Source organism: Emydura macquarii, unplaced genomic scaffold (genome assembly GCF_026122565.2).
Source record: "Emydura macquarii macquarii isolate MOO-44397 ecotype Brisbane River unplaced genomic scaffold, CSIRO-AGI_Emac_v2 contig_1253, whole genome shotgun sequence".
NCBI lineage: Eukaryota > Metazoa > Chordata > Testudines > Chelidae > Emydura > Emydura macquarii.
Genome location: NW_027131390.1, coordinates 52,358,443 through 52,372,093, shown reverse-complemented (window position 1 = coordinate 52,372,093; position 13,651 = coordinate 52,358,443). Strand labels below are relative to the sequence as shown.

Genomic DNA, 13,651 nt, shown 5'->3' with positions numbered 1-13,651 from the left:
GAATAATTGGCCCAGTTCCTCCTCCCATTTCTTTATTACTGAATCCATATTTAATTCAAATTCGTTGGCCTGGGGTGCATATCGTGTTGCCGTAGGTCTTGGTAATCTGGATAATGTTCTTTTAATGCTGTAAAAAGTAGGAAGATATCATTTTCAGTAAATTGGCTGATAATCCAGTCTGCCAAACGATGGTGTTTCCTGCTGTATAGAGTTTTGAGTTACCACAGGTAGAGGCCTTGGTATGGAAGAGGTGATTTTTAAATTTAGTAGATGTAGTACGCCAAGTATTTCTAGATGCAACGGTAATTGTTAATTGCTCTTTAGGGAATTGGTAGTAGTCTGAGTGAAGCACATTGAGAAGGGGTAAAAGAGCAACCAATTCTGCTTCCAGCTGGAGCCAATCCAGGGTTCTACAGCACAAAAGAATGAGCCACTGTATAGCTTGGCTAAAAATTATTGCCTGATGATAAAATTTACAGTTGGGAAATCTGAAACCACCTGCTTTGATAGGGAGCTATAATCTGTGTGAGGAGATTCTGCATTTGTTATTGCAAATATCTATCTTAATCCTCTGGATTTGTGGAGGATGGGATGTATAAGAATTGACGGGTGTATAGGGTGAGGTTATTTCCAGTGTTCACCATTGCTTGGCTGGTATATTTTTATTATAAATTTTAAAGTCAAGAAGTTCCTAGACTTAGTTAAAGCATTTATTTAGTTGTATCTGCATTGTTATAAACAAACAAACTAACACATTGGACGACCAGATAATGGGACTAATGTGAGCTGAGAATCTGACCTACAGATTCTTGGAGTGCTTCGTGGCAAGGAATTGCTGGGTCAAGTGGACTTTGTTGGAAATATTTTGGTAAAATGAATGTCAAGGAAGACACAATTTATATTGAAAACTATTATAGATTTCACTGTAGATCTAGATAAGGGAGAAATCCCAAGAGTGGGATATTACCTCTGATGCTTTCAGATTTCCTGTCAACCCACCTGGTTTTTTTCTTTCTTTTCCACCTGTTGTCTATCATCATATGTTTAGATTGTGAGCTCTTTAGAGCAGAGACCTGCTGCCTGACACAATGGGGCCCTTTATGGGGATTCCATGTACTCAAGCAAATAAATAATAACACTACTGCTACTATGCCACGATTTGTGTGGTGATTTGTAAAATTGCTTATTTTTTCTAAATAAACAGTTATAAGAAAATAATTCCTGGAACAGGGAAGAGAGTATTAAGAGAGTTGAGAACCAAGAGAAATTGCTATATGAAGGTGAGAAAATCCATCTATTCCTGGAACTGCATGCAACACGCAGACTCAGGCTAGGAGGAGGAAACTACCAAAAATAAAGAAGGAAGATCAAAAAGGAAAGCAGAAACATCTTTATTATTGCTGAAGGAACGAGTCATGCACCAAAATAAAACATACCTATTTTGGGATGCTAAAGATTGTTGGGTGAAATGCGTGCTGAGAGCTTAAAAGCTAAATTTCTCTCTGAAATAAACTTGAAGGTTTTCTGACTCCTGGAGTCATAGAACAAGTACAAAGAAACAGGTTAATTTTGTGCTCTCCCTTTGAAGTTATATTTATCTTAGCAAATATTCATCATATTGATAGTTTATTCTGGGAATGCTGGACAGCATTAGGAGAGGTTAGAGGCACTTAAAAGGAACTGGATAGTACCTAAGTTTATAGTCCACATCCTCAGTTGGTGTCTTCAATGAAGCTCTGCTAATTTAAACAACAGTTGAGATCTGGCTCTGTATCTTCTTAATATATTAAATGTTTTCTATAGATTTATTGAACAATATATTATCCTTTTCTTCCTTTTATACATACTGTTTTGGATACCATTTGTTGCCCCCTCCCCTTACTCCAAACAACCAATCTGTAAAGGAAATGAAATTATGATTTAGAGAAGGGTGGAGACAGATATACCTCTTACTTCCAGTGAAGTCAAATATTGCAGTATTTGGATAAAGGGCTTCATTTGCTATTGTGTATAACACCTTCTACTGCATCATGAGAGTTATTTAAATGACAGTCCATTCAAGAAATAGTTTTAGGTGATTTTTTTAAAAGGTGGATTGTGAACTATTTGCCTGTTTGCTCTCAATTTATTTTTTCAGAAAAGTGAAACTCAATCCAGACATCTGGTTGGAAATAGAGACATGGCAGTTGTGATGTTTTGGGGATCACCCAGACCAGTAAGAAGTTCTGTCACCATGTGCCTTGTAACTTTGGGTGTCTTAATGCTATGCCGCTAGGGCTCAGAGCTCTGACACCAGTAGTCAGCCGGCAAACATAAAGGTCTCAACCCCAGCTTCAACCAGCTTAGTTACTCCTTGCAGGGTGACCTCAACAATGCTCTCTGATCCCGAGTTCCCCTAAATCCATCTCCACTAATTCTTAACTACCAGGCACTTAGGCTTTTCCCTCTGTGTTGTCACCCCTTAAAAAAAGAAGAGGATTTTAAGTGAAGGCTATCCAAAAACCGGTATCCAGAGCCAGCATCATAGGGTATGTCTACACCACAATTAAACAGCCCCACAGCCTGAGCCGTTTGAGCCTGAGTCAGCTAGCATGGACCAGCCACAGGTTTTTAATTACAGCGTACACATATCCTATGATGCTGGCCCTCAGTTTCTGGATAGCCTTCAGTTCAAATTCTCTTCCTTTTTAAACAAGGTTTGCAAGTTTTTTTCCCCTTTCCCATAACCTATGGTAATACACGTTTATACTTGAGTGGGGCAAACTCCCTTCTTCCTTAGTTTTCCAAGACTGGGGCTTTCTTTTCAGTTCCGATGTCTTTCCATAAATGTAATGGTCTACCATTGTCCTTCCCTAGATTGTACAATGCTAGGTGTTTGTAGTTAGTTTGTTTCTGTAAACTGGGTGATGACATTCCCAGCCTGATTACTTCACCCCGTTTGTGAGGTGATGCTGCTGTTGCATCCAGGTTACAATTAGAATTTTCTACACTTATACACATGCGAACTTCCATAACCATAACCTGTATACATGTCTCCTAATGACCATCAAGTTCAAAACATTACAAGCTTACATAAAAGATCTTACTTGACATATATTTCTACACAATAACTGTGCATACAACCTGTTTATTCAATTGCTTATTCTTTGAGGTTCAGATCCCCTGTTCTCTCCGTGGGGTGCTTGGATTCTGATTGTTCCAGCAGCTTTCTTTTAGATTCAGCTTTCAAGCACTACGGAGTCTAGCTGGGTCATCTACTGGGAGGAACCAAGGATCAGTTTTAAAACTACCTACCCGGTGTGCCTCTCAGGGCACTCTTAACAGTTACTTTCTGTTGTAAAAGTTGAATGGAGAATTAGTGCAATAGAAAGTAAGAGTTGAATGTGACCAGTGGGCCACAGTTGCTGCTGGGGGCAGCTGGGCACTGAGGGAATAGAAGAGGAGAAGGCGGCTGTGAAGAGTCCAGGAAATCTAAGAAAAAGTTGAACCCACCAAGAATGCTAATAGGTCCGATAGCAGTAAGCTATGTGAAAGATACTACAGACTATGATATACCATAGTTAGGAAGTTAAGTACTAGAATAAATTACATAGGGAGGTTGTGGAATGTCCATCAGTGGAGGATTTTAAGAATAAGTTAGACAAACACCTGTCAGGGATGATCTAGATCAGTGGTTCTCAACCAAGGGTACATGTACCCCTGGGGCATGCAGAGGTCTTCCAGGGGGTACTCAACTCATTTAGATCAGTGTTTCTCAACCTTGGGGTTTTGACCCTCAGGGCGGGTCAAGGGATGGGTTTAGGCTGAAGGCAAGTTCAGGGCCAGCATTAGGGGGTGGCAAGTAGGGTAATCGCCGGACTCCATGCCACAGGGGGCCCCACAAAGCTAAGTTACATCCTTCAGCCTTGGGCAGCGCGGTTTGGGCTTTAGTCTTGCCACCTGGGGCTCCAGCTTCACACAAGGCTCACAAGTGAAAAAACAGGCTCAAATTTCACACTGAACTATAAGTACACTATTTATATTGCAATCGCTTTATTGTGTAATTATATGATAAGAATGAGAAAGTAAGCAATTTTTAAGTAATAGTGAGCTGTGACACATTTGTATTTTTTTGTTTGATTTTGTAAGCAAGTTGTTTTTAAGTGAGGTGAAACTTGGGTGTGGGGAGGTACACATGACAAATCAGGCTCCTGAAAGGGCTATGGTAGCCTGGAAAGGTTGAGAACTATTGATCTAGATAATACTTAGTCCTACCATAAGTGCAGAGAACTGGACTAGATGACCTATTAAGATCCTCCCAGTCCTTCTAGGATTTCTATGACATCAGACCTGCCAAGAATACTGTTTTTCCCTGTAGACTACAGACACTAAGTACTAAGGCAGCATCTGAATATTTCCCTTGCATGCTTGGCCTTTCTGGTGTAGAAAGGATTCTGGGGCAGGTTGGGGAGGTGTCACAGTAGATGGTGCAAAGGACAGAGCAAAATTTACTCCAGAAATCCGGACCAGCAGAATAGCTGTTTGGAAGCTATTACCCACTGGTGGAAATTAGAGCAGCTCTGAGGTTGCTCTATCTTGCATTTAGGCCACCTCAGCACCTGGCAGCCTTCAAGATTGGAAGATAGAAAAATGGTGGAAAATCCCCCAGGCTCCCATCATTCTCAGTTGCACCTCGTGTTGCTCTGCTACATCTTGGAGCCTGGCCCAATAATTTAAAATTATCTCCACTCTACCTGGTCAAACACCTTCCGCATGTTGAATGAACGCCCAGCATCAGGGATCTAGCATATGCCCAATAATGAATAAGCTGAAAATATATTTTCAATAGTGTGACTTCAGTAGAAATCTGGTCTGATTTAAATATATTAATTTACTGGCCAAAAACTTAGTTAAGCTTGACCAGCAATGCCTTGTCTGCTTCCAGAAAGTAGAATTCATTTTTATTTAAACCTCTGAAACACTAGAAATACTGTGAGGGTATACATATACTAGTCCTTCCATGCAACCTTAACTCTGCTCCCTGGAGCTGGCAAGAACTGGGCACCTGAGGGGGAGGCACAAGAAGTCTTCTTGAGGACACCTCATGCTCTCCCCTCCTCCTGGCCCCTCTATATTCCCAGTATGGCTGGAGGTCTACAGAACTTATGTCTTTTCAGCTATTGTATCATTTTACATTGTTTTTTGTAGTTCACTTTTTCATTTTTCTATAGCATCTTGTGCGGGTGAGGGGGAGAGAATCATTTGAGGTTTGCTATGACTGTTCTAAAAAGGGCTGTATGACTAAAAGTTTCTAATAATAATAATAATCATACCTGGCTCGTATTTTGCACTTTTCATCCATACCTCTAAAGCATTTTACAAAGGATGGAAGTGAAATCAATTTGGCTCAGTGATGTGAAATGTCATGATAGAAAGATGCTATGTAAATAGCTAAACTTGTATAAATGTTAATTTCTTAAATGATTTTTTTTCTTTCTGTCTGGGAAATAAATCCTTCAGGGTCATCATCATTTTAAGCTTCATTGAAGGATGGACAGAGCTAAATTAGGGGGTTTTGTTATGCTAGAAGGTGTTAATGGCTGCCGTCAAGCGAGTCTTTCTTTATAGAGGATACCAGACCTGGTTAAAGCCGATGGTTGTGCTAAATGTATTTTTCAGACTAAATGGAAACACCAATTAAGTCCCTTTTACACTGGTGACTGAAAACAATAGAAGCCATTGATCAGAAGCTAAACTTTGAGAGGTTCCCTTTTTGGACGTACAGGGGCTAGCGGGTTGTCTTTGGCAACCTGTGTTTGTGTGTGTGGGGAAGAGATCTTGTATTTAGCTGCGACACTCTGAGTAAGTTTCCCAGACTGAAGAGCTCTATATATAAACCTAAAAACTTGTATCTCTCACCAACAGAAATTGGTCCAATAAAGATACTACCTCATCCACCTTGTCTCTGTGTGTGGGAGAGGCAGAAAGCCAAAAATGCAAGCAGGGAGTGAGAGAGGCAGTTATGAGTGTGGCCTTGAGAGGGAGCAGTGTGACAGAGCTCTTTGGGGCGTAGAACTTGCACAGTGAACAAAACTGCCAGCTGTTGGTTGTTCCTGCTGTGTTCAGGGAAACAGGACTTCGTGTACATTCTTTCTAAATAAACAGGATTGCACCAGAGTATGCCTGACTTGTGTTATCAATTTCTTCTCCTAAGAGAAACAACCTGGCAAGGCCACAAGTATTGGCTAACTGGTTGAGCCAAAGGGGCAACTGTAGTCACTTTATTTTTGTGTGCCCGATGTTTCCTTCAGACCCCTTTTTCCAAGGAATTTCAGTACGTTGAGGGGTGCAGTTGATTGGCATGAACTCTTGGTTTGTGTAAAAAGTTTAAATTTGTTTTCTGTGTTTATTTTTCATGATGAATGTAAGTTTCTGTTTTGACTGGTGACAATACCCTGGAACTACTTTATTCCATCTTATGCCATTTCTTAGAATAGGGCTGTAATAGATGCATTTCCTGATGCTCAGAGGAAATGGGCACTCACAAAAACACCACACAGGTGCTCCTGTATTCCAGAAATCTCACCCCCCACACCAATGCCCTTTTCTCAAGAAACCACTGTGTTCCAATAATTACCTTCAAATATACAGAATAAAGCATAGAGCAAACTCTCTGCTATTTGCCACAGATTTTCTCTAAGGACTACCACAAAACAAAACAAAACAAAAAAATTACAGGATTTCATCAAAGACTGAAAAATTACTTGTGCATTTAGAAAAAGAATTTGTAGGAATTGTAACAGTGCTCTCTGGTGACTCCTACCATACCAATAATAGAAGTTATATATATATTTTTACAGAATAGCTCTCAAATTGCTTTACAAAGGAAGGCAAGTGTCATTGGCCCCTTTATACAGATGGGGAAACTGAGGCAGAGAGGCAATGTTACTTGCTCAAAGTCACATAGCAAGTCAGTGGTAGAACTAGGAATAGAACCTAGGACTATGTCTACACTGCAGCACTAATTTGAATGAGCTTAATTCGAATTACAGAAAGCGATTTATAGAAAGTGCTGCAGACTGTCCACACTACAGTGTTTGTGCTGGTTTCTTGCGTCCACATTGGCCAGCCTTAATTTGAATTAGAAAGCAGTGCAATGTGGGAAGCTATCCCACAGTGCAACTAACCATAGAGGCTGTTGTGATGAGTGTCATCATCCCAGGATGCAGCGCTGCTTCCCCCAACCCAAACAAACAGCTGTTTTTTTACTCCCCCGATTGCCATTGCTGCAGGCACATGGAGCCAGCTGTACTATGCTCTCATTTTGACCGTGACAAATACATCGCATCTTATCCTGGATTACTTTAGAACTGTATGCTGTTTGCCTTTTATGCTCCCCTCACCACCCCCTGTATATTGCTTGCCTTTGATTTTTCCCCTTCACCAAACGAAGCCCCCCACCTGTATGCTGTTTGCCTTTTATGCTCCCCCTACCACCCTCTGTATATTGCTTGCCTTTGATTTTGATTCTACAGGTGCCTGTAGAATGTAAGATAAATAACAAGGGAGTCAGTTAGTATACTAATACAGTGATACAAATGTTTCCATTTCACTGATGGAAAGCACAATATAATGTATTTACATGTAGCACTGTGAATAAACTCTTAAGAAAGTATCAATTTCCATGATTGGCCTCTGAAGCAATGTAGCAAAGAATTTCCTCGCACTGCTGGCAGTTAAAACGCATTCACCACGCAGGGACGGGCGTGGGTGGTGAAATCTTTCAAAGGGACAAACTTTAAAGGGCTAAACTTTCAAAGGGACAAACTGCCAAGGGCTTGCTGGGCAGTTAAAACGCATTCACCACGCGGGGAAAGGGGGAGTGAAATTTTCAAACCCTTAAAGAGACAAACTGCAACGGGCTTGTTGTGCAGGGGGGGGGGGAGGGGTGATTGCAGCTTGGATTTTAAACCCATTCACTGCAGGAAATGAAGATCTAAATCTTCCCAGGACTGCTTTGTGGGAGGGTACTGAAATGGGGCATCATGGGATACCTGGATCATGGGATCATCTGGAGGCCAATTAATTCGAATTAAGTCCCATTGCATCCACACTCACACTAATGCGAATTAACTGATGCGCTTCAGGTGCTAATCCACTTGCAGAGGTGGTTTTATTAATTTGATTTTAAAGGCTCCTTAATTCAAATTAATAATGCACAAGTGTAGACGTGGGAGTAATTAATTCGAATTAAGGGACTTTAATTCGAATTAAGCCACCAGTGTAGACCAGGCCTTGATCTCCTGATATTAGACCAGTGCATTATCCACTGAACAACTCTGCCTCCCTTGTTTGAAGTTTTCATCGTGGAGAGAAACCACTGTCCAATACTGATTTTGCCATTGGAATAAAATATTTTAGAACCATAGCTGAGTTAAAAAAATATTCCCAATTCATCAGTCCTGACAAACCTTTCCTTCCTCCAATTACAACTAAAACTTCTCATTAGTCAGTATCAGCATTAATCTATACCTTCTCTGTAGATCTCAGTTTTGGGAGTATGATCTGTCTTTTAAAAGCAAACAAACAACTTCTACCTATTTCTGCTTGATCAGATGACAGTTATGAAATATAAAGGGATTTATAAAAGTTGTTAAAGCTTGCTTTTATTTTTTAAAGTAAATATATGTTAAACTCCTCTCCAAAGATATTTTGTCCCCTTCTCTGTAGGTCATGTTATGTCTATTAATTTCAGTGCAGTGTATAATGTCTGAATGTTGAACACTTGAATATTGATCAAATTATATTGTATCTGCAGTGATTTAATTTAACTAATCATTGGCCACATAAACAGCGAGCTATTTGCATACCGTTTGTGCCCGGTCCTGCAGTCCCGAGTCATAATGCTCATTGAAGTTCACGAGTATTTTGCTTGGGTAAGGACTGTAGTGTGGCCTTTTATGTGTTTTCCATGACATTGAATGCTTTTCATTCAAAACCAGGTGCTGCATGTGTGGCTTTCTTATCTTCATTCAATATATATTTTTCAAAAAAAGATTAATATATTTCTACCAGGATCATCTACTGTCCACTGAAGATCATATATTTTATGCTCTTCCTCTTCACTCATCCTTCCAGCATCTGAGCATTTTTAACGAAAATATTAAAGTTGCTGGCTCCGCATCAGGACTTGAGGAGCCTAGGGAGTTTGGGTTTCTGGAAGCTCTAGGGTCCCTGGCCCCAGGGCAAGCTGCATAGTGGCCTGACCTTGGTGCCGCAGAGGCTGGGAATCTTGTCACCACTGCTGATCACAGACAAGAATGTCACTTTCATATTTGGTTTTAGAAACTGTGTTCCAGCATTTCTGCAAATGAAATATTCAGTTTGCCAAGAATTTTCAGCACATTTGGTTTCGTTCCAATGAGGAAGGAACCCAAGTTATACAAATCTGACATTCTGACATATGAGTTGGCTTGGGTCATAGATTCCCAGGGGACAAGAGATCATTGTGATCCTCCAGCCTGAGCTTCTGCATTGCACAGGCCATACAACTTCTCCCATTCTCTCCAGTTAGTCCTAAGCGGCTACAAGGAACCTTTCTGTTTGCACTGCAGGATCAGAAGATGGCCCATTTCATTTCACTTAACCAGTAGACGTTGGTGTCCAATTTGATTCCTAATCCAGCGCTCACCCTTTCTCAAGGCAACCGGTAAATCCCTGCTGTGAGCCACCAGCCTGAGGCAGGCGGGCAGAGCCCTGGGGAGCGGAAGCAGAGGTGCCCGTTCAAAGCGTGACATGGCTCCCCGCCCCTGCAGCAGGCTCTGGGAGGTTTACAAGACAGGGACCGCGCGCAGGACTTGGGCCCCATCGCCACCTGGCATGGCGCACTGTGCTGCGGCTGGGTCCGCTGCTGCTGCTGCATTTGCACGGATGCGTCCCGCCAGCACAAGGCACAGTGCCTTGCGCTCGCTCTTCCCCGCTTCTGCGCGCGAGGCGCTCCCCGCCCTGGTGCGAGCGCGCGCAGCGACAGTTGCGACTCTCGGTGGAGAGGAGCGGGCTCGCGCCGCCGCACCGCAAATCGAACAGGTGGGAGGGAGCGGCGAGCGGGTGCGCGCGTGCGCACCCCACCCGCTCCTTCCCAGCCCCCCGGCGCACGCGCGCCAGCGACGGAGAGTTGGGGGGGGGGTTAGAAGGAACTGAGTCGCGCGCGTGCGTGCGCCGGCCGCTCACCTTCAGTTCAGTCAGCTACAGCCAAGCGGCGGGCGGGAGCCGGTGTGGAGAGTGCGGCTGGGGGCGGGAAGCTGCCCCCTCAGGACAGCGCCAGAGTCCCCCCAGCGGGGCCAGCATGAGGTTGGCGGTACAGCTGTGATTCCTGTCGCAGAGGGGCAGCCCGCTCCCCGGCAGCGGCCGCCCCCCAGTCCGTGTGAGAGCCGTGCCCCGGGAGCTATGAGCCATGAAGCCTCCTGGCAGCAGCGCCCTGCGGCAGCCCCTCGACAGCCGCAGCCTCCCCGAAGCCGCCTTCTGCCCGAGGGGCTGGCTGCCGCCCCTGCCGAGCCGCCTCCCGCTGCTGCTCCTGGGGCTGCTGCTCCTCTCCGGCCCCGCTCGGCCCCCGCCCTGGGGAGCTGCTGCAGCCACCGGTGGGTAGAAAGCTGCCCTTGGGGCTGGCGGCACCGGGGACACGGGGGCTGGTGTGTGTGTGTTTGTGCGCGCGCGCGCGCGGGGGGGGGGGGGCGGATCTGCCCATCTCTGTGTGTGGGTGTGTAAGAGAGATCTGTCCATCCATCCATTTCACCCATCCTACTAACCTTCCATGCCAGTCTGTTTTCTGCATTTAATAGTAATTGTCATAACTATTTCCACACTCAGTGTCTCCCTTTTTCTTGGGGCGGGAGTATGTATCCAGTTAAAAACCCAAATCCTCCTTAAACCCTTTATTCCTTTTTGTTTGTTTGTTTGTTTTTTGAGGAAATGGAGGAGAGGGGTATGTATAAAATGCATTGCTGAAGCAGTGAAAAAATGTTTGGGAGGGTATTTTGGGATGTTTGTAGGAGAACATATTTGAAAATACAGTACGTTTTTGAAGGTTTGGTTTCATTTGAGTGGCATTTAAATTAAATGCAGAATGCTGGATGCACTTATTTTCAAGATGCCATTATTATTACTGCTGTTATATTGCTTACCAGATTGATACCATATACCTTGAAAATGAACAGAAAGGAAATGGGGGTTTGAGCAGGCAAACCCTGGAATGCTGCCTGCCAGGAGAAGTGCTCTTGGCATTCTTAAACTTACAGGAATAGGGAAAATTCCCCATTATGTAAGGGGAATCGATTAACATTCAGTGCACATGGACTTGGGACTCAAGTTGTCTTAGGAGTATGGCGAGTGTTCCCAGCAGTTTCACAGATGTATGTATGGTTCAGTACAGCATAGTGTGTGTGCGTGCAGCCAGACTAGCAGAGAGAAGTGTAAGGGAGGACTGCATGTCCATTAAGATATTTTTTTCCCCCACTTAAAGATGAAAGACTTTAAAATACTTAACATCTGTGATGGCATGTGAAAATGTACATGAATTTAAATAATACATTCTAGCAGAAAAATATTTAAAGTGTAAAAATAAATCAAACATACTGCATTAATGAGCAAGCTATCATTTCTGTTTAAGCGAATAATACATTGGAATACAGCAAACCAAATCTATAGCTTCATTTTATGGAGAGACACATTCTGCACTTTAGTTTATGGTTGGCATCTTTTTTCCTCAGCTCTGCATTGGAATGAAACTACAGGAGGAATAGCAGGAACACTGGCAAATGAAGAAAATGCATTTTTACAGAGTAACAGCAGTAGCAGTAAGAATAACAGTCTCAGTAATGAAATCCAGAAAGAAATCACACTGCCTTCAAGACTGGTTTATTATATCAACAGAGACTCTGAAAGCCCTTACCATATCCTGGACACTAAGGCAAGACACCAGCAGAAACACAACAAGGTAAGGAGAAAAGAGGGTTAATGTACATTAGCTTACAAATTATAGTATCTGTTGTAGAACTGTATTACTTTAGAGTATTTATTCAGTAGGACACCAAGACTTCAGAGGTCATTGCACCACTTTTAGAAGTGAAAGGGAAAAAAAACAATCTAGAATATGTTTACACTTTCTTTTTTTTTTTTTAATTTATAATCGTGGAAATTTAAAGATGGGCCTGAACTGAAATTCTAGATCCAATTCACTTATCCCTGTAATTCAGGGAAGTTTGGAATTGGATCAGAATTCTGCAATTTTTTGGCCTATATACTCAATATAGATCATGTTGGTTTGACTTCCTCTGAATTGTGATACCTTGAGCAGCAAAAGACTCTTTAAAATTGTCCTAGACTACTCAAGAGTTTGAGGTCCTCGCATTGTTTTTAAGCATGAGACCAGTTAGATCAAAGTGCAGCTAAATGAACTACATACGGGTTTCCTACTAGTGCATGTACAGCAACAATAATTATAAAAAGCTGCCAGTTTTCAAAGTCTATAGTTAGAAACTCAACGCTTTTATAACTAAAAATAGAAAAAGAAATGTTACTTTAATATTTACCTTGTGCCGATACAGATTTATAAACCTGAGCTGGTCAGTAGAATTGTGTTGGAATTGATCTGTGATTTAGAATAGGGTATTGGTTTTATGTAATGATCAGGTCTAGAAGTAAATATACCTAAAAAATATCTTTTACAAGTGATTTTATAGTACTTGAAAAATGCTTTAACATTGAAAAAGGATGGAGAAATTTAACTCCTGCCATTAGATTGTGTGTTAAAAAGATAACATTTTGGAAGGTGAAGAGGATTTGTGCAAGAAGAGATTGATGTGTCTGTTCCTTATTATGAAAAGGTGGATGTGTGTATAGAATACTGCTCTGAGACTCTTCTGCATTAGAGTTTGTATTGAATTACATTAGATTTCTACTAATATCAAACAAATTCTTATGCTTGATGTTATTTATTTAAATAACTATGAATTTGTTAATATTTTGATATGTATTGTGTAACATTTTATAGCTGGATATAATTTTGAGCTAATCATAAATAATTTCATTTGGGCCTCCTCATTAAAAATTATTCTGAGTCTCAGATAATGGTTTAATGAGGAAAGAGGTGCTTACTAGAAAATTCAGTACAGAAAATACAAGATCCTGGCAGGTGTTGATGGATACTCATACAATTCCCAGAAATATTCCAGGATACTATAGAAAAGTGAGCCCATTCTTGGAACCCTTTTTAGTAATCTCATTTTCCAATTATGCTACTTGCAGAAATGACATCATAGTGTCTCACAGGATTGAAATGTCATTCTCCAATGTGTGTACTCCTGGGGTTGGAGTGTCTGTGTATGTGTGTGGGTTTTTTGGGGATTAGGAAGTTTTAAGTATTTCTCAGAATGATAAATGATTGGGAATACTATGGCATGTTTCCCAAAAGGAGGGGGGAACACTAGCACATTGAAAATATTTAATCTACATATTTCATCAGTGCTGGATTCGGAATACTTTCCGGACGTATCTACATTTATCCATCTGTCCAGCTCCTCGTTTTAAAACAAATTATTATATAAACAAAATTAGTAAAGCTCTTTGTATTGTAATTGTTGCCTGCCTTTGACTTGATGTGCTACTTTTCTAGTTT

At 41.8% G+C, this 13,651-nt stretch overlaps 1 protein-coding gene across 3 annotated transcripts in view; it reads left to right on the top strand.

The window, feature by feature from the left end:
- ADAM23 (ADAM metallopeptidase domain 23) overlaps positions 1–13,651 on the top strand; it is a 239,490-nt gene that overhangs the window by 55,130 nt on the left and 170,709 nt on the right. For 2 of the 3 annotated variants that reach the window (XM_067548774.1, XM_067548775.1), the window contains exons 1-2: positions 10,409–10,616; positions 11,745–11,971. In XM_067548774.1, coding sequence (XP_067404875.1) covers positions 10,433–10,616; positions 11,745–11,971 — 411 coding nt within the window. In that variant the 5' untranslated portion in view covers positions 10,409–10,432. Of the gene's footprint in view, positions 1–10,408; positions 10,617–11,744; positions 11,972–13,651 lie in introns of those variants that run through there. The other variant, XM_067548777.1, reaches the window with a different exon arrangement.